Source organism: Rhipicephalus sanguineus, chromosome 10, assembly GCF_013339695.2.
Source record: "Rhipicephalus sanguineus isolate Rsan-2018 chromosome 10, BIME_Rsan_1.4, whole genome shotgun sequence".
NCBI classification, from domain to species: domain Eukaryota; kingdom Metazoa; phylum Arthropoda; class Arachnida; order Ixodida; family Ixodidae; genus Rhipicephalus; species Rhipicephalus sanguineus.
In genome coordinates, this window is record NC_051185.1 from 66,460,440 (window position 1) to 66,481,069 (window position 20,630).

Here is a 20,630-nt window from a genome sequence, read left to right on the forward strand (position 1 = left end):
GGAAGTGCGGTTAGCTCTCCCGGGAATTGTGCAGAAGTGACGTCCACAGCCTGCTGAGGGCAAATTTTCGACGACTTCGAATGCGATATACTCTACTACGAAAGAGCGTCAAACTGCGCCGATCTATCAGGAAAAACGACAAGACAAAAGATTGACGATTCATAGTACTCGACTATGGGTGAGCTATTAGCCATCATGCAAGATGCAGACATTCAGAACTTATTATTGCATCCACGCCGACTTTTCGCATGCACGATGACTTTACTAGATGGAGCAGGACCTTCCATCTGGCACAAGCTTTATGCACAATTAAAAGCGTGTTTTGTAAATGGATCTTGCGCTAATTTCACAATAACATTTTTAGTACAACTTCCTTCTGCTGGAGGCGCGTTTCTGTTATTTGATTACACCAAAAAAGAAAACAAGCATTTACACAAGAGAAAATATATTATTTTCATGGGTGGAATTCGGAGCTAGAAAATGCGCTGGTACATTTGTGGGCTTGCAAGAGACGGTGGCGTCGATCTTATCAAGGCGAAAGCCTTATGTCCCGCTCACGCTAGCGGCACGGCAGTTCGCCGTTTGCCGTTTGACGTTCTCAGGCTGCCGTGCGCAAACGGTTTCGTTCGCGCACGTCAGCCGTTCTTTGCCGTTCGGAGAATAGGTCCGAGACCCATTTTTGCGCCGTTCTCCGGCTGCCGGAGAACGACGTGGCCAATCAGCGACGGAGCAGTGGTTGCCATGACTACGGCACGCCGCGTCGTCTGCTTTCGGATTTTCCGCGTCGTCTGCGTCTACCGCTGGACGCTTCGAGCTGCTTGCTTTTAGGGGCGAAGCTCCTTAAGGTGGCACCCGTTCGTCCCTCGTAGTCGTAGTCGTAGTCCGTAACCAGTCTTACGCTTTGACCTCCAAGGTGGTGCCGGTGGGAGATTTTTCCTGTGCGTTGTTGAACAATAAAAAATTCGCAGCGGTAGCTAAAAGCCGACTTCTTCTGTCTCTCATTCCCATTAGCAGCCATTCTTTACCTCCAAGGTAGTGCCTGGTGAGATTTCTCCTGTGCGTGATTAATCAATAACAATTTTGTTCAAAACGCTGTTGATTGATGAAATAAACCAACGAAAGACGCCAGATGTTTTGTAAAAGCAAAACGGAAGAACGCTAGATGTTTCTAAAGCAAGAGGAAAAGACGCCAGCTACTTAACGAAAGACGCCAGATGTTTTCTAAAGCAATGGCTTTCTAAACAATGAAAATTCACAGCGTACATGTAAAATTAAAGTGAGCTGCAAGTCGTCATAACTCATCGAACCTTTAGTATAAACGCGCCCGATCTCACGTCGGTGATGATGTACTGGGCAGAATTCACGGAAGATTCACGGTTTACCGATGAACCTCCGCAGCTTCGCCCACTCATCATCATTCACTCCGTGGATATGCTGTGATTTTTCTCTCCTGGCGTTTCCTGTCTTTTTGCTTCGCGTTTTTCACGCTAGAAGTGCAGATGTCGTCCGTGTCGTTGCCAGGCATAGTTCCAGCAGTGAATAGAGCGTTTTAGTCTGTCCGGCATTAAAAAAAGCGTCGCGTAAAACCAAATAAAGTGTCCCCAAGCTGGCGCCAGCTAAGGAGGATTAGAAACAACTAACAAACGCGTGATTTATGTCCTCCGAGATTTCGGAAGCGCCCATCTCGACTCGCTAAGCCTACAGCATCGATTATTTGACTACATCTCTAAAAAAAACGGCGCCGAATCGGGACGAATACATTGCTGTCAAAGCTTAAGGACATGCATCTAAAGCAAATAAAGCATCAGTTCGGAGCTGACAAGCTACAGAGCGCACAGCGGCCACTTGATAGATTCGAGGTGGACGGCAACTGCTTTTGGTAGTGCGGCCATGTTTTTTGGAGGCGCGATTGCCTTGCCGCTTAAGTTTGCTGCGCACGTTGGACAGCTCTCGCGCGGGCGGCGACGGCCGACGTTCTATGCGGCACCGCGCCGTTGCGGCAGGCTTGCCGCTATGGCAAGCCTACCGCAACGGCGCGGTGCCGCATAGAACGACGCGTGAGCGGGCCATTAGACGCCTCATCAAACGCGAAAATTGACCGTTGGCATCGGCGTCCCGCGGCGTAGGCGTCAGCGCGAGGGATGCGAAACAACGTCATCACGTGATGATGGTGAAGCGCAGTCATCAAAAAACGCCAGGCCTGCGCTGAAACCGCAGCAAAGTCACAGCGAAAGCTGGAAGAGCGGCGTTTCTAGAGCCCGTTGTATGCTCTCTTGGGACTACTAATACAAGTACACTAGCAAGGTGCCCACTACGCCATAAATCACAATTTTTGTGAAGCTGGGAAGCACCTACTAAGCAATTATTCGCCATTCTGCGGAGAAGCGAGATACCAGCTACACGTCTGTAAGGCATTATGTGCACTTTGCTGACTCATCCCTTTGTAATGAGTTGGAAGCTTTAAACGGCCCACCAGTTAAGTAATTTGCATTGGGTGACGCCCGGTCGCTATTTCCCTCTCCCGTCATGCTGTATAACATACGTTGACGTGGGACAGAGAGGGGGGGAGGCGAAGAACTTTACTGAGACCCCGAAGAAATGGATCATGCGCTTATGGGCTTCCTTGGCAACCAATACAAGTGCAGTTGCGAGGTACCCACTATGCTATAAATCATTGTAATTTTTGAGAAGTATGAAAGGAAGCATTATGCCATTTTTCGTAATTCTACGGAGAGCCGTGGTGCCTGCTACATGCATGTAAGGCACTTTGTTGATGCTGTGCCTGATGACGATGAAGAATTATGGCGGATCCCTTTGTAATGGGTTGGAAGCATTCAACAACCCACTCGTTGCTCAATTCGCATTGTGTGATGCCTGCTTACAGAATTCGCGTTGTGTGACACTTGGTTGTTATTTTACTCTTCTACCACGCTACATTACAAATGTTAATGTAGTTTCTTCCCGACATGAAACCTGTACAGGGTCATTTTGCAAAGCAGTTTCAAGGACCGGCATGGCTCTGAGGTTGAATACTGGACTCACACGCAGAGGGCCCAGGTTCGAGTCTCATTCCATCCTGGAATTTTTCTCTTATTTCGTTTTTTTTTCTTATTTCGAGCGATAGTGGTTACGGACACCGGCGGCGGCGGCGGCGGCCGCGGCGGACAACTACGGCGCCAAAAACGGCCGCTGAAACGATCTCATAACAGCTTTCGCTGTAAAAAGTCGGCAGATCCCACGCACTGTGGGAATCGATGTAATGTAGAGAAGTCACCGAGGAGCTGCATACACCGCATTGTGTTTGGCTTTGAGACAAGCCGAGGCATTCATGTACTGATATATCATCCACTATCGCATGTTTCCCAGGCATGCATGTGCATTCTAGAATATACCACGCTAATGAAATGACCGTGACGGCTTCATGACGTTTGCATATCACTTGTTTTATTTGTGCTATAATTATTTGATTATGTCAAGACAGACAGACAGACAGACAGACAGACAGACAGACAGACAGACAGACAGACAGACAGACAGACAGACAGACAGACAGACAGACAGATAGATAGATAGATAGATAGATAGATAGATAGATAGATAGATAGATAGATAGATAGATAGATAGATAGATAGATAGATAGATAGATAGATTCGTCTATATATTCGTTAGTCTCATCGACACAAGCGCATAGTGCAGACACAAGTATAAACTCCCTAATTGGCTGGTTACCGCTTGATTGATTGATTGTCTGTCTGACTGTTTGATTGGTTGACTGATCGAGTGATTGACTGACTGACTGATCGATTGACTGACGGACTGATTGATTTATCGATTGATTGATTGATTGATTGATTGATTGATTGATTGATTGATTGATTGATTGATTGACGACGTGCCAAGAGCCATTTTTATAAACTAGCATTGAGGTGCATTCAAACACTTAAAGAATGTTGACCAAGGGAAAGGCAAGAAAAGCAACACTCTGACACGCTTCCACTGTTGCTGCCATCACGTCGACGATCGAAGTGTCTGCTTACTTATGTTACTTCGGTGTTTTTTTCTTCTGTGTGCCACGTTCCACAACACCAACAAGCACAAGATAAAGAGGAAAAGAAAGTAGCCAAAGGAATGAGAGGTGAAAAGTACGTGAGTAAGCAAAGGATGGCAAAAAAATAATAAATACGTAAAGAAGTATGCGATGGGGCAACGAAACCACGTTCGATTCCGTGCGGTGCTGCGCGTGGCACCGGACGGACGGGCCTGCGAGCTTTAATTCATAATTCAGCGCAGGGGTGGAGTTGTGGGTCGATCCCCTTCTTTTTTTTTTCTTTTTGCTGCCTTTCTAGTTCCTCCCACAATCTTTCTTCTTTCCTTCGGTGCTTCTGCACCACGTACCCTTTCTTATCTATTGATTCTTTTTATTTTACATTTTCTCTCTCTTTCGACTCTCCAACAGCCAGGCCTATCGCTCGCTTGCCATCAACGCCCACTGCACTGCTACCACAACTACTAGTAGGACGAGCACTGTCATCAATGCTCGCTCGTCGACATAAACGCAATACTAATTTGCGAAATATGGTGCTCTTCCCCAGCTTACCAGTCACACCCTTTTACAGGCTATTCACAACTAACAAAACCGACAGACAATTAGGCCAAGGAAAACATGGGGGACATTATTTGTGGTTTCTTAACTGTAGTGTAATGATTGCCACTTAAATTGAAAGGAATTAAAGTTTACAGAAAAATAACCCTTTCCGTCGGGGGGATCCGAGTCTACAACCTTCGAATTATTCGTCCGATGCTCTACCATTTGAGCTACGACGGAGGGCGCTCCCTTGTCCATTTTTTTTTGTATGGTATTTATGTGTGCCTAATACTCGCCGCGTGGGCTCGCGGCCTGGGCTTACACTCGCCGCCTGGGCTACGAGTGGCGCTGTCTAACACTACCAGGTATTAAGCACGCATAAATACCATACAAAAAAGCGGACGAAGGAGCGCCATCCTTCGTAGCTCAAATGGTACAGCATCAGGTGCGTAATTTGAAGGTTGTGGGGTTCGGATCCCCCCGACGGAAAGGGTGATCTTTCGTCCACTTTAATTATTTTCAGTTTGACTGAGAATTATTACAATACAGTTAAGAAACCACAAATAATGTCCTCTATTCTTTCTTTGGCTTAGTTGTATGTAGGTTTCATTAGTTGTCTATAATACAGAAAACGAGCCCCTTCGGACAGTTCCCCTAATTTTGTCCTTTTACAGGCTTGTCACATATACGTAAATACATTCCTTTACAAACAGAGTGGTTGTTATTTCATTGTATTAAAATGTGTTTTTTGATGCTTTGACTTTAGTTTAAAGGTTGTAATAGGCAAACGTGTATAGGTTGTATCGTATCTTGTATTATAGATGCCACCAGCGCTGGTGTTATTTACTGGTGCAATGACCACTGTCAGGCACCCTTGGGTATACCGTTGGGTTTACTGCGGTTGGTTATCAAGGCAACTTAAGGTGATTAGAGGTAATTAAAGACAATGTTAATTGAATTACGCTCGAAATATGCCGTTATATCACCAGCTATTATTTACGCATCTACAAAAAAGCAACGACTATCGATTGATTGATTGCTTACCCGCAATCGGATGGAATTTCTTCTTGCAAGACCCTTAATCTCTTGCAAATCCCTTACAAACATTGGTGCTGCTGTCATTTCCAAGCATTTGTCATTACGGCCATGACGCTATAGTATGAAACCTTCATTTCCCCTCTTTCCTTTTTTTATCCTGCAGACCCCCCGCCCCCTTCACCGAAATGTTTTTTATATGGTCCATTCTTCACACGTATTTCTCTGTTACACACTCAAAGCAAAAAAAAAGAGAGTCATTTGACACTTTTTGTGAGTTTTCACGTGCCACGTATGTGACTCTCTCTAAAGAGACACGTGGACTCTCTTTGGAGATCACTATACTCTCGTCGGAGAGTCGTGATACACAAAAAAGAGTGAACGTGTGTTAACGCAAAAGGGTTAACCCATAGAAGAGTTAAATTAGAGTCGTATACGTGACAAGTCGGGACTCAGCGAAAGGAGCCACACATACTTTGTTTCGTATAGTGTACCAGGACAAGCATTACGAGGTCAAAAAACTCATACACGACTACGATACAAAATGGCGAAGGCTTAGACTCCGGACTCACTAACCAGATAGGCAACCGCACATGCTTGTTCTATGTAGCCTCTGCCTTCCGTCTACCTACGAAATAATTCCACGCGTCCGCGAAAAGGGTGGGTGGAATCGCGCCCACCGGCCGGATCGCCTCCGCGCAAACCACACCACTGTGTTGTTATCCCTTCTCTCCGCCTTCCCCAAAACCTCCTCCTTATCCGCCCACTCAGTATAGGCTGCCCCCCTCCTCCGTTCGCAGCAGCCTACAAGTTTCACATCCGGTGCAGTCCTACTACGCCTGTGCGGTGCACTGCGTCGAGAGTATTTCGTGCAGTGTAGTGGAAAGTTTTATGGTCGCATCCGCCAAATAGGGCACGGATTTACTCCCACAGACGTTGTCATGCGAGTAGGAGGGGGGGATGTTATTGATCTTTTCTGAAATCAGTGCAATTTGTATTTATATTACACACACACACACACACACACACACACACACACACACACACACACACACACACACACACACACACACACACACACACACACACACACACACACACACACACACACACACACACACACACACACGCACGCACGCACGCACGCACGCACGCACGCACGCACACACACACACACACACACACACACACACACACACACACACACACACACACACACACACAGTTTAAGAAAACCTGATATTGGGCGAGACCGTGCATGCGTTTGAGAAAATTAAAGCGCAAGAAATAGACATAACACAGGTCAAGAAACAGATGACGGGTGCGCGACCCATGTGTATGCCTTTGTTTAGCGCTTTAAGTTTTATACGAAACGTAAACAAACAGACAAGAGCATACACAAGAAAGAGCGGGGGGGGGGAGAGAGGGGGCTAAGTATGCTAAAAAGAGACTTGTGTCCGTGTTCGCACGCCCAGTTTCTTTAGCATTGATAGAGAGTTGAGAATGGGGGACCCAAGACACTGGGTCCCCGAGCTGCATTGGGTAAGCTGCTCTTGCGTTCGGAGGATCAGCAGAATTTGAGAATTGGGTCAAACACAGGCTGCGTTGGGTCAAACGCACGGGGCGCCACACGTGGCGAAGTAAAATTATGCGAGAGGCGGACCATATTGCGTCGTGGCCGGCGCTGCATCTTCGTCGTCTCGCTGGCGACCCAAGACGCCTTGGGGACCTACGCTAGTTTTCTATTTATGGCTCTTGGGTCAACGCTAGCGCGAGAGCCCAAGAATGGCTTGGGTTCTGTGCATGCGCTCTGGCGGCTTTCAAATTTCTTGGGTCCCTAAGCTCGCTGGGGCCCCGTTTCTCAAACTCTCTAACATATTACCAACTAGCTCAACTCTCTGTTGTTCTTAAGGGGGTAAGTGGTAGGACGCCTTTCCCCCCCTCCCCCCCCCCCCCCTCCTCTGCCTTTCCGAAATCCCGGCTAGCGCACCTGCTTCCCCAATTGTTCTCCTCTCATCGCCCTAAGCTCGATTGAACGACAAACTTCACGGAAAAGATCAGTGGTGTATCCACGCTGAGGTATGTTAACGCATGGTGGCGCGCACATACACTACCACGTAGAGTTACTGCATATGCTACCTAAAGGTAGCATATACAGTAACTCTACTACCTCGAAAACTAGGAGAGCTTATGCGGCGCGGCTCATCACTCTTCAAACGCACATATTCTTGCTAAGATAAACGTTCTACATTCTATAACCCCCGTATTCAGAAACGCTCCTTCACTTGAACTTGACTTGCCACCGCCTTCAACGCGTTTCGAACGCGCTGCCCAAGGCGTGGCAAGTCAAGTTCAAGTCGAGGAGCGTTTCTCAATACGGGGGTAAGAACATTCTACTCACGACTGCCCTCCACAAAACTGACTCAAATCCGCAATAAAACAAAAGTCACCGCTCAAACGCTCCGTACAGACGGTTAACCAGCGCAGCCGGAACGTTCGGCCCCGGTGTTTTTCACTGGCTTAATCCCGAAGGTTCATTAAAAGCCTTTCTCCACTATTCGTTACGCCTGTCCAGAAATCCTAATTGGTGTTGGTCGCCCGTGTTTCCTTCTTCACTTTTAGTGGACCAGTGGTGAGTAGTGGGAGTTGTCCAATTTCTGTGGCGCATACGCGCTAGGCGTTTTTGAGTGCATAAGACAGGCGAATTTTGGTTTCGCCTATCCATACACAGCTTCAATGTGAACGGCCATCGAAGTCCACTCTGCTGTAGAAGCGTAGACGTTTGGGAGACTCTATTTTGGTGACGCGTAGTTGGCTTTGTACTCTTCTACTCAGGCCCGTAGCCAGGAATTTTTTCCGGGGGAGGGGGGGCACTTGCTGAAAACCTTGACTATTTGAGAAAAACACCTATTTTCATTATTTATTTTTGGTAAAAACACCTACTTCACCAAAATTTCGGAGGGGGGGGGGAGGGGCTGGGCCCCTCCCCCCTCCCCCCCTCCCCGGGACGGGCCTGCTTCTACTTATGTGTTGTTCCGTTCAGTAACATTGCAGTTGCGATTATGCGCTTGTCGGCATCTGCTCTTGGTGCAGTCTCTGTAAGTTGCGCTTCCAATACATCCGAACATCTCCCATCCTAATAACTCAAGCGTATTTCCGCTCGTCGCAGTTGGCCTATCTCATTAGCTTTTTTTTTTTCAGTTGTATAAAAATTCGACGTTTCGCTTCGAGATCGTTTGCTGTGTCACTTGGTTAGTTAGCTTTGATGATCACTCGAAATACTTCGCTGTTATGTATTAGGTCTATATTCTTGCTTTCTAGCTAATTCATATGTTTTGTTTTATCATTCTATTGTTCATCGTGGCTCTCTCCCTACAGTTCTAAGACTGTGACGGTCTACTTTGTTAAAAAAAAAAAAGAAAAGAAAAATGCTTTGAAGAGACTTTCTTCCTATCGCCCTTTCAGCAGCATTCGGAAACAGGGAACGACAATTTCCGATGAAAAATACGGGCTGATCTCGAAGCCAGTGCAGCGTTAGCAGAGTCTCATTAAGCCACGTGACTTCAATTACTGCATTCGCTGCCATACTACCACCACTCATTAGCACGGACTGATGCTGACTTGTGCTGTCCGATTCTGGCTATATCAACATCGCCTTTATCCAATTTCAGTAACGACTGACTTATTCGTCAACCAATTCAATTAATTTTTATACTACTGTACGGTTGTGCTTATGATAATAACGCCACTCCCTTTTCCGGAACACGCAGCCCTCTCTCGTCACTAGATGGCCGACCCAAACTCGTAGGCTTCGCTGCGCTGCACGGAATCGTTGAGGCGAGCGCGGTAACAGCATAGCGGCGGTACGTGCTATGCAGTGCATGTATAACCGCGGCATTTCCAAGCGCGGTTCTATACGTTGCGAGCTTACACCGTGGTTTTGCGAGTCAGGGCCTGACAGAGGAGGAGAAGGGGGGATTGGTTGCGAGGGCGTTCGACTCTGAGGGCGGTGCAACCCGTTGCTTGCTTCGTGTTGCTTGGCGGTACGCCTAGAGCGCGTGCGCTAGTGAGTGAGCGAGTGAGTGGGTTGCCTCTGTCGGTAGGTTCGGTCGCTCACTTGCACGCAGAGTTTTCGGCTGGGCGCGGCGGCGCGGAGCATGACTTATTCACGGGCATCAGACGCTGTCTGAATTTCGATTCGGTCGCGCTTCCTGCCCCCTCCCCACCCCCTCCTTTCCCTTCGTCCACATATGCCGTACACACATACAGCCGCACAAGGTTGCTAGTGTAGCGCTGACGCTCAGTGTGGCTAACATGGTTGGGTACACCGCAGTGTATTCAGCTGTGGAGTTGATGAGAGTCTGTCTGTATACCCGGTCGAGTACGTCTTCTGGGGGTCACATGCTATAGCTGAACTGAGGGGGTCAAATGCGCTATCATTGTGTTGACTGAAGAGCGTACTCCGCGTGGACAAGTTGGTGTGATTACCTGCAAGTTTAAACAGCTAGCGCTGTGATAAACCTAGTATGTCGCACCAACTTGTCAAAACGGAAGCAAACTTATCAGTCCACTCAACCATCGGACATAGTTCTGGGCGCCTTATCTAATAGTATGTCGATAACGTCGCGGTTGGCCGATACTGGCGCTTGCACAGAATTCTGGGAAGTTCGCTTTCTCCTGCTCGAACAGGCATTGTCTCGGTAGCTAATGTATGGCTGGCCCACCGTACGAAACTTTTGATAATATATTAAAACTTCGTCCACGTACGTTGTGCTTTCTGGCATACGTTATATATATATATATATATATATATATATATATATATATATATATATATATATATATATATATATATATATATATATATATATATATATATATATATATATATATATACCTTGTTTTGCACACTGAATAGTGAATTCGTGCATAAAACCTGCATATTGCACTATGTCTGCTGCCACGCATCTCTCAAGTACGCCGGCCTGTTAACGAAGCGTCGCGTTACATCAAACAAATTTTTCAATTTAATCGATTTTCTTTGAAGATATCTGCTACTGGTTGCGAGCCTATGCTTGGACGATAGTCCAGAATGAGTATGCGCCATTGTGACACAAAAGATAAGGTGTCAAGACGTTTATTAGCGGGCACTCGGCGACGGCGACAGTCAAAGCGGGGCCGACTCTCTGCACGAGGGGCGTGCTCTCCGAGAAGAGACGACCCACTAGAAGGCGCTCGAGAGGACGACCCATTACCGACTACGAACGCTTCGCTACAAAGGGATCATTCTTTTTCTGCGTTATATACTGACACAGCAGGACAAAACGAAAAGACTGGACACATGTGCGCAAACCCGGAACTGTTTATTGCTCACAACACACGTCAGATACACACACACACACACACACACACACACACACACACACACACACACACACACACACACACACACACACACACACACACATATATAATATATATATATATATATATATATATATATATATATATATATATATATATATATATATATTATATATATATATATATATATATATATCTGACGTGTGTGTGAGCAATAAACAGTTGCGGCTTTGCGCAAATATGTGTCTATAGTCTTTTCGTTTTGTCCTGCTGTGTCAGCATAGGCGTGCGCAGGAACTCTTCCTGCGCACGGCTATGCTGCGCCCATGCTGCTCTGGAACTCTTCCCAAGAGCGGATGTAAGCGAATATTGCACGACTACGTTTGACGTAGTCGCAAAAGGTAAACGATAAATTACAAGTTAAACTCACGTATTCAAAGCTCTTTCTATTTTACCGCCGGGGTATCTTCGATTGGCAGTGCGCCCTGCATGCCCAAAGCACCCGAGCTGTGCCTTTGGAGCAGTGTTGTATGCGTTACCAAAAAAAAGTAACTAAATACGTTACTCGTTACGCTAACAAAAAAGGAACGCGTTACCGCCCTGCGTTACCCATAAAAAAAGTTAACGCGTTACCGTTACCGTTACCGAAAAAAAGTAACGGACGTTACTTCTGCCGTTACTCCATAATCAGAAACTTTAATCATTGCATCTTCGCTACAGGAACCCACAATAAGAATTTTATAAAACCTAATAAGTATTGATTTAACCAGAATACTTTGCACAAATTTGCTGTTCCTTGGCAATATTGTATATAGTGGCCTGAAGTAGCCTGTACAGTTATATTTGATGGCTTCTAACTCTGTGGCACATGGTAAGGCAATTTCTCTCAATGTGGCATTAATATAAGACGATCGATGTCAGCATCAACGCTCTCCGCAAAGAAAACATCACTGAACAAACTTGCAGTAATTATAACGGCGTCCTTCTACTAACAAAATTAATACGCAAACTTGTAACAACAAAAAGTGCTTAAATGGCATAAATCCGGCAGAAAGTATTCGCGCGCAATTTTTTTTTTCAATTTAACCTGCATAATTACCGCAAAAGATTGCGACTGTGTATGTGAAGCTATTCAGGGTGAGCCTCGCTTCCTCAGGAGTTCAATAGCCAGAAAGCTCATCGCAGCTGCAGATAGCAAGACGCAAAACTACTTTGGTAACGACGTTTATAAGCAGTGTCAAAGTATTGCACGAACAACTTCCTAATGTAACTGCAACTTTCTGAATGAAAGATGCAGTGTATTTCAAAGCTGTCATCGGACAGTTTGTCTCGTTTCTTGGTGAATACGTCCGCACCTACGCTAAATAGGCGCTCGACGGACACGCTTGTGGTACTCCTGTATTCACTTTCAGAAAAAGCTGGTGAACGCTGCGGGTTTTCCTTGAACCCACTCAGCGCGATTTAATGATACACCAAGGGTACCAAGACAGCCGTTCATCTGTAGTTGGAGATGATGTTGAGAATGCTTTTCCGAAGAAGTTATCGTTGAGCTAAGGCAGGCCGCTATACCCCCAGTCTTGATCTCCGCAAGACAAGAAAATCTAGACAGCTCGCTTTTGACGGTCACGAGGACCGCATTTCGCTTCGATTCATCGACGATCAACGACAACTTGAACCTCAATAGCATGGTAGCCGAAAGTAACAGATCCATTTAAGGAATTTCGAAAATTTGCTCCAAAATGCAATCTTCCCTGCGCAACAAAGAACCCCGCGCGCGATCGCTTTTTCGGGGAGAGCTCTGGGAAAGTAGCTCCTACGAGACGAAAAAATTTTGTGTAATGTTCCTGAGATAATTGAAATAAAAAGTAACGAGTAACGTGACACCTCGCGTTACCGAAAAATGGTAACGTAAGTACGTTACCCGTTACAGTTCCGAAATAGTAACGAGTACGTTACTAAGTTACTGAAAAAAGTAACGCGTTACCGGTAACGCCGTTACTTGTAACGCGTTACCGCCAACACTGCTTTGGAGTAAGCTAACCTTTGCTTTGTATAGACAGATAGCTACAACTTAATCCATTGTCCTGACCAGTAACTCAAGATCACTAGGACCTTGGCAGTACGTCTCGAGTAAATGTTTTGCAGAAAAATTGTTAAGGTTGTTACACAAAGCTAATCGAGAACACTGTGATCTTGTACACGTGAGAGATAAAATTGGGCCGAAAAAGAAAAAAAAAAACTTATCTCGTTTCTCGTACGTGCACAAAACCTCTCTCCTCTTTGGCAAATCTACTGGGTGCAAAATAAAATTGGGTGGTAGAGGAGTAAGCAGTGTCTTCGTTAAACATAATGATATAGAGAGAAAAATAGAAAGTTATAAAATTAAGTTGGGCCTTCTTACCTTACTCATAGCTTCCCGGTCCAGTGCCGATTATCTGGGGAACAAAAGAGAAATAAAAGCTTTTGAGTCAGACAACACTGGAACACACATCATTATCATCAAACTTCTAGAAGTGCAAAAAAAAAAAGGCGGTGAGCACCCCACTAGGACCCCGAGAGACTACTAAAAAAAAAAACAGAAATGTGTACGATCGCCAGAAAGCACGACGCTACATCAATTGGCGCATGTTTATCAGAACGACGACGCCAAAAAAGGAGGGTTTGAGAAAGAAGGAGCGCGTCAGAGACATCGCTCTCGGTGGCGAACGAGGCAACTCGACTTTAGTATATGCTGTCGTAGCGGTTGCAAACTGTCTCACGACAGCGACGAGAAAGATACACCTTCGGAGCGTTCTCAAACACAAGTGCAACTTGGACGCGATCAACTCGCGGATGGTTCAGTGACGACGTACCTGTAGTTCGAGCCGCCGATGACACGTCTGACGTACCGAGAAAAGGCAGGCACAAACTGTTAGACAGTGAACTGTGCCGGATACGTCGGACACGCGCCCGAGCTGCACAACGCCGGCGTCGTTCTCTTCTTCTATACTTGCGAAGAAAGAAGTTTTGTGCGCGTGCCGCTTCGCGCCATGTCAAAAGTAACGAAACTTCGCCTTCTTCAGTTTCTGTTCGCTTGTAGAAAGAGTGATTTCCGTGACCGAATCAATGAGAGGGAAAATGAATTTTTTTTATCTTGTGGACCAGGATGTTTATGCCCTGGACGGCCACCTCAACGCAGGTAGACGTGCAACTCAGCTTAGCACTGATGGAATCGATAATTAAAAAAAATAACTCTAGGGTTATCAAGATCAGTCCAACTGGCCCGCGTCCTCAATAAAGTTTTTGCATCCATCCATCCATCCATCCATTCATTCATCCATCCATCCATCCATCCATCCATCCATCCATCCATCCATCCATCCATCCATCCATCCATCCATCCATCCATCAAGTGCCAAAGCCACGATATGATTAATAATTATGCCGTACTGGGAAAGTCAATATTAGTTTTGGGGGCCTGGGCCTGTTTAACGCGCACCTAAATCTATCTACACGGGCATTTTTGCATATTGAGAACTGCAAGCGCACTAAGGCAAAGACAACAAGACAACACAAGAGGACACGCAGTCGTTTTCTGTGTCTTTGTGCGCTTACCGTTCTTGATATGTTATATTACCAACTAGCTCGGAACCACAACTTAGTTCCGCGTTCTTTGATTTCGTCCCTGTCGAAATGCGGCAGCCATGACCGGGAATCGAACCCGCGCCCTCGAGCTTAGCAGCATGACACCTTAGCCCTAAAGCCGACATGACAGGTCACATTGTTGTTGTTGTTGTGTCCCTACACATGGTTCATACCCACACACTCTTCTTCTTCTTCTTAATATTATTATTCGATATGACAAAGCCCACACACAAAGGACAAAGAGGAAGATAGGAAGGGAGCAGGCTAACTGCCACCGAGAGGGGCACAATACCTGCCGATACATTTAAGACAGAGAGAACAAATAGGAAGGAAGATGGCCGTCCACAATGGCTAAAGAAATGCAATGGCAAAAAAAGAAAAAAAAAACAACATAAAGGATCATAAAGGATTATAAGTCAAAAGCAACCAGCCTGCTTTGTGTGCGTACGTCTACGCCCAGCTTTCCCGAAGGCTGGAACTGTACACGGTGCCCCTCATCCAACAGGGATAGAGATGAAAAGTTTATGGTATGTCGCCACTCGTCAAAATGACATTTTAAGGCGAAAGCCTTAGATGCCTCATCAAACGCGAAAATTGACCGTCGGTGGCGTCCCGCGGCGTCAGCGTCAACGCGGGTGATGCAAAAAATCATGAACATGCGATAACGTTCCCGCATGACGCCATGTTGACGTCGCAGATCGCCAGAATTTCTGCCGTACGTCACATGACGACGTCATCACACGACATCGTCGCTTGGTCAAAGGTGGGCCGGATCACGGAGCCCCCTCCCCCCCCCCCCTGCCCCTCCCAATGTTTCCGCAACTGACGTGGTCTTGCGATGCCTCCAGGACCGGAGCATTGTAAGCCTTCTGCACCTCATCTGGTTTTGCACTGCCTTCGGGATCGGCCCACCTTTGACCAAGCAATCACGTCAGGATGACGTCACAAATTTTGGCGACCTGTGAAGTCATGATGACGTCATCACGTGGTGGATTTTTTTGCATAACTTGTGTTGGGGCCGCCGACGTGGGACGCCGACGCGGTACGCCGGTCAATTTTCGCGTTTGATGAGGCATCACCTTAATAAATTTGGGATGGTAATTCAAAGAGGTTTCTAAAAAGTTGGCGACATACCTTAAAGAAAAACGAGAAGCCAACAGTACTTAACAGTGCTTCATCAAGACGAAAATAAGACCCACGTCAGTGCGGAGTATGGCGAGGTTTGGCCTTTAGATATCCCCTGCGGCGAAATGCCCGTGAGGGGTTGCTGAACCGTGAATATTCTCGACATGCTTTGTTTTTTCACTTATTCAATTTTTTTGAATTTTTTTTCTAGATATCCTCCACCTTTGTGTTAGAAGTCAAGGCTCTTGCGCGAAATCACGGCCAGACCTCGCTCACTAGGCCGTGCTGATTTTTCCACGAAACGCTTTTCGTCCATTTCGAAACAGTGATCTACATAATCTTCATCTGCTCGCGGTTGCGTATATGCGAGAAACTCCATTACCTTGCACGACACGGCAGTGAGGACATTCCTTTCTTGGGGAAAAAAATAGAAAGAGAGTGAGTCATCAGTACTTTTGTGATTTTGGAAAGACTTGTAGGTAGTGCTATAAACGAGGTCAGTATGGGATGACTGGAAAGAGAGAGAGAGAGAGTGAAAGGTTTTGCAAGAACGTTATAAGTAATTTGCATGTTCCTTCGCTTGCTTTGGTGTTATGGCCGAAGTTGCGATGTCGCACATCTAATCACGGAGTTCCCGATGGTGTGCACGTGCTATCGAGAACAGTATGAGCGGGAACACGCGAGCGCGTGGCAAATAGCCTCTGTTGGTGCCAAGGTCAAGGGACCGTGGGCGTCGTCAAGTCGTTTTGCGGCTTTTAGCTCACAGCCTTCAACATCTGTGCTTTTTGGAGTCTGATGTTGAAATAAAAGTGATTCTGATTCTGAACAAAGTGGAAAGGGCGCCGCGGTTTCTTCTTTAAGATTAGTTCTGTACACAACTTTAGTACGTCCAAAACTAGAATATGCCTGCAGCATCTGGGATCCGAACCAATCCATACTAATCAACTCGCTCGAATCTGTTCAGAATCGCGCAGCCCGGTTTATTCTGTCCAATTACTCCCGCTACGCTTCTGTATCTACAATGAAGAAGACATTACAACTACCTGATCTGTCCTTACGTCGTAAATGTCTTCGTCCTTGCCTCTTTCACAAAATTTATCACCAAATGAAGAGTTAAAAAACCATCTTTTTCTTCAGCCTGACTACATTTCATCACGCGTGGACCACAACTTTAAAGTTGGTGTCCCACTTTGCCGAACTAACCTATACAACGACTCTTTTATCCCCCAAACCAGCAGGGAATGGAACCACCTTCCCGCCTCCATCGCTGCAATTGCTGAGACCAGCTTTAAAAGTGCCATTCAAGATACGGTATTTTGTTAACTTGTATGTTCAGAAAATGTATTATTGCACACTTGTATGTATTACTGCACACTTGTATATGTATTAACCACTCCTTTCTGTAATGCCCTCGGGCTCTGAAAGTATTTGAAATAAATAAATAAATAAATAAATAAATAAATAAATAAATAAATAAATAAATAAATAAATAAATAAATAAATAAATGAATGCCGGTACGCCCACCCCGCCATTGCTGATAAAAAAACTGCAGCTTATTGCGTATCACGGGCCCGCTCGCGAGTTTCAGGCGAGTCTCACAAGCATAGCATGGCTGTCTAAACCTCCGTGCAAAATACCGCCTTTCCATTCGCTTGTGTGTGCAAGTGTAACACATGAAATCAAGATACAGCGAAGTATCATTGTAAAGAACGGTACTACTCTTTGCTGCGCGTGAGCGCTACAATAGACGCTACAGTATAAAGCTGTTATTTGTGTCATATATTTCGTGAATCATAAAAGCAGAAGCGTCGTAAAACAAGCACCATAAAACCGCAGGTGGTCAGAGTTAATCCTGAGTCCCCCCCCCCCCCCCCCCCCCCCCCCCCCACACACAAACACACCTCATAGTCATGTCATGGTTTTGGCACGTAGAAGCCCCGAAAAGTAAATTAATTAACTATTTGCCGGTAACGACTCTCTCTACTATTCTTTTTTGGCGTGTTGGACGCCGTTATAGCGAGAAAACGGGCAACTACTTTAAGCGTTAAACTTTCGCACATGTTCCTAACGTTCTGAACTGGCTACCATATATCACGAACTCGGCGCGTAAGGTACCTCAGCGTTTGGGAGCTAATACTTTTCCTCTTCGTCCTTCTTAATAGAGAGAAAATGCAAACCAGCAAGAGTAAAGTTAAGCCTTGCCCCAGCTTGCCCCCCCCCCTTTCTCTCTCTCTTTCCCGCTTTCCTTAAACTAGACGTTAACCGCACGAGTACACTCTCGTGTTTGGATACTGCCGCGTTGCCACCGGGTTTGCATAGACAGCAGAGAGAGAGCGAGCGAGCGACGTGTGCAAGTGAAAACAAAGCAAAAATTTTCACCAAAAGGACTCCAGGTTTGTGCACGCCTCGCTAGGCGCGCCTTCGAAGCCAAGGCAACACGGGAAAGCCAGTTATAGTTCAGTGCAGCACTGCCAGGATCGACAGTGCACCTTTAAGCGTGACTTGTCAGCTGCGCGACGGGACTCGAAGTGACATCGCTCCGCTGGAAATGCATTGTTCAGCTGTAAGGTAGGCCATCTGAAACGTTGCCTTTAGTAACAGCTGGTAATCTGACTGATTATATCTGAAGGCCGTATAGTCTGTGAAAAGTATGTGTGGACCACCGGCTCTCAGAGGCGCTAGGATTGCTTCTTTTGGAAACGCGCGCGTTGAAAACGGGGCACAGAACAAGCACGTTATAGATGCTGATTGCTTCAAAAACACGCGTTGCAGCTCACCTGGTCGCGTTGCTCTCTTAGCAACCGAATCGCAAGCACTAGTCTCAAGATTTCGTTCGTATATAGTGTTGAATCGCTTCACGACACCAGGTACCTGACATAAAAAATGAGGACTATACAAATCTGCACAAGGATGGGCGAAATCCTCGCGATTTTAAGTACCCGACGTACCGAATACCATAGTAGAACTGCACGGCTACAGTGTGATATTGCAAGAGTACCATGGTCTACATCGAATGTATTCTGGTGGGCTAAGTTCAGCTCTAGCTCCTAAGCGAAAGGATTACGCGTGTTCAACGTCATTGGAATACTGTCGCGTGAAGGCATCGCTTGACGTATGTGCTGTTACTGTTATATCATGTGTGCTCAACTAATAATGATATCACGAAGCCAACGTGTAAAAGGTTGACGGATGGGCAGAGAATTGTACTTGGCCTTACGTATGCTTCACGTTGAACCGTGTTGATTTATCTTATGTGGTTTTGTTGTAGAACACGTTAGAACTTTACAAATGCGCTCAATTTCGCGCTTAAAAGAAACAGCTGCGCCGGCTTAAGGCTCCGGCTTTTCAAATATTGCAAACGAAGCAGCGATTGGAATAAATCACGAATGGGGAGGTTGTTTATTAGTAATTTATTCGCACGTCACAGAGATTACGAGAATTCTAAGTCTTTCATGAGTGTTACCTTGAAACAGGGTGAATAATAAGCAGCAAATCGGGGGTCGAATTTACGAAACTTTCTTTTGTAAGTGCTTCACCTCATGGGCAATCCGCCTTCACTAATGATATGTCAGGCATCAAGATTGATTGAAGTTTTCTCTTACGAACAACTGTAGCACAAATTCTTTTTGTATATACGGCCTCGGAACTTGCACGGCCGTTGCCATTGTGTAACGGGCTTGTCACGACTTCACAAAATCTGGAAACCTTTCAAGGGTTATTGTATTACCAACGCAGTACACTGTATATGACTTCCTAGTTTTCACTGACGCTGCACAAAAGTATTCGGGCGTAAGCAGCGAGTCCAGCAGACCAAGCGAAGGCAACCAACCAGCCAGCCGCGTCTGTGTCGTATGCGCGAGGACTGCCGAGGCTCCCGCGTACCGGAGCAGCGGAGAAAAGTGTCTCGCGCAGTGCGTCGCGTCCTAGGCTCTCGCTCTTTCTCGGCGTCTCTCGCGAGAGCGGTGCCATACCTGCGGGTGACGTGCGCTGTGGCAACGACAAAGTCCCCCCCCCCCCCAACCCACCCCCCCTTGCACCCCTTCCCCCCACTCTACCCTTACGACCACGTGTGTTTTTGGAGCTAGCGGGCCACCATCTCGAAGCCAGCGGAGCGCAGTCACCACCAGTACGCGACGTCAGGCAGCGGTGCGTGTTCGGGCGCGCGCCCCTCTCGGTGAATAATAGGGGCGCTACTGGCCCGTGCGCGACTGCGGCGTAGCTCCCCGCCGCGTTTCGTGGTCAGGCAGGCGTAAGCTGCCCGGTTGCACTTGCGTAAACGGAGAAGCTGTACTACGGTTTCACCGCTTTTGGGGGATGTGTCTAGCTCGTAGAGTGGAGCTTCGCGCTAGCACGTCGAATGTGTACGTTTTCACTCGTAAAAGGCAACACCTCTTATCGCTAATGCTTAGAGTAGGTGACCACTGGCATATTAGCATATGCTCAAGCATCGATTAGTTGGTGCTGAGGGAACTGAAATGAAGTAATGGACATTGGAGAATTAAGCGCTGTGAGGCGATGAAAATAGAAAAGTTATAAGGGCACACCTCGCAATCGGCTTAGGTGGCGCAGGGCTGATTGGAGATAGAGGGAAGAAGGCTTTGCCCTTGAGCGAAAAAGAAATATGTGATATTAGCTGCTGCTGTTGATGATAATTCTGATAATGATTTTACACCCAAAAGACTTTTAAAGCTATCCGGTGCTTGTGTGTCGTCTAAGCGTTAATTTACCGCTAAAAAATATGCGTACGATATGTTGTAGATGGACAACACCGGTCCCCTGCCAAACGCCGAGAGCATTGTGAGAAGATCCGACAGCGGTTTGTCAGAGGCATTCAGTGAATATTTCCTATATGCAAAGAAGTGGCCAGTTGACGAGTTCAGTTGAGCAAGAATCAT

At 46.4% G+C, this 20,630-nt stretch overlaps 1 protein-coding gene across 11 annotated transcripts in view; it reads right to left on the reverse strand.

Moving 5' to 3' along the window:
• LOC119372049 (trithorax group protein osa) overlaps positions 1-20,630 on the reverse strand; it is a 303,909-nt gene that overhangs the window by 73,977 nt on the left and 209,302 nt on the right. For all 11 annotated transcript variants that reach the window (XM_049419720.1, XM_049419721.1, XM_049419723.1 and 8 more), the window contains exon 4: positions 13,387-13,420. In XM_049419720.1, coding sequence (XP_049275677.1) covers positions 13,387-13,395 — 9 coding nt within the window. In that variant the 5' untranslated portion in view covers positions 13,396-13,420. The remainder of the gene's footprint in view (positions 1-13,386; positions 13,421-20,630) is intronic.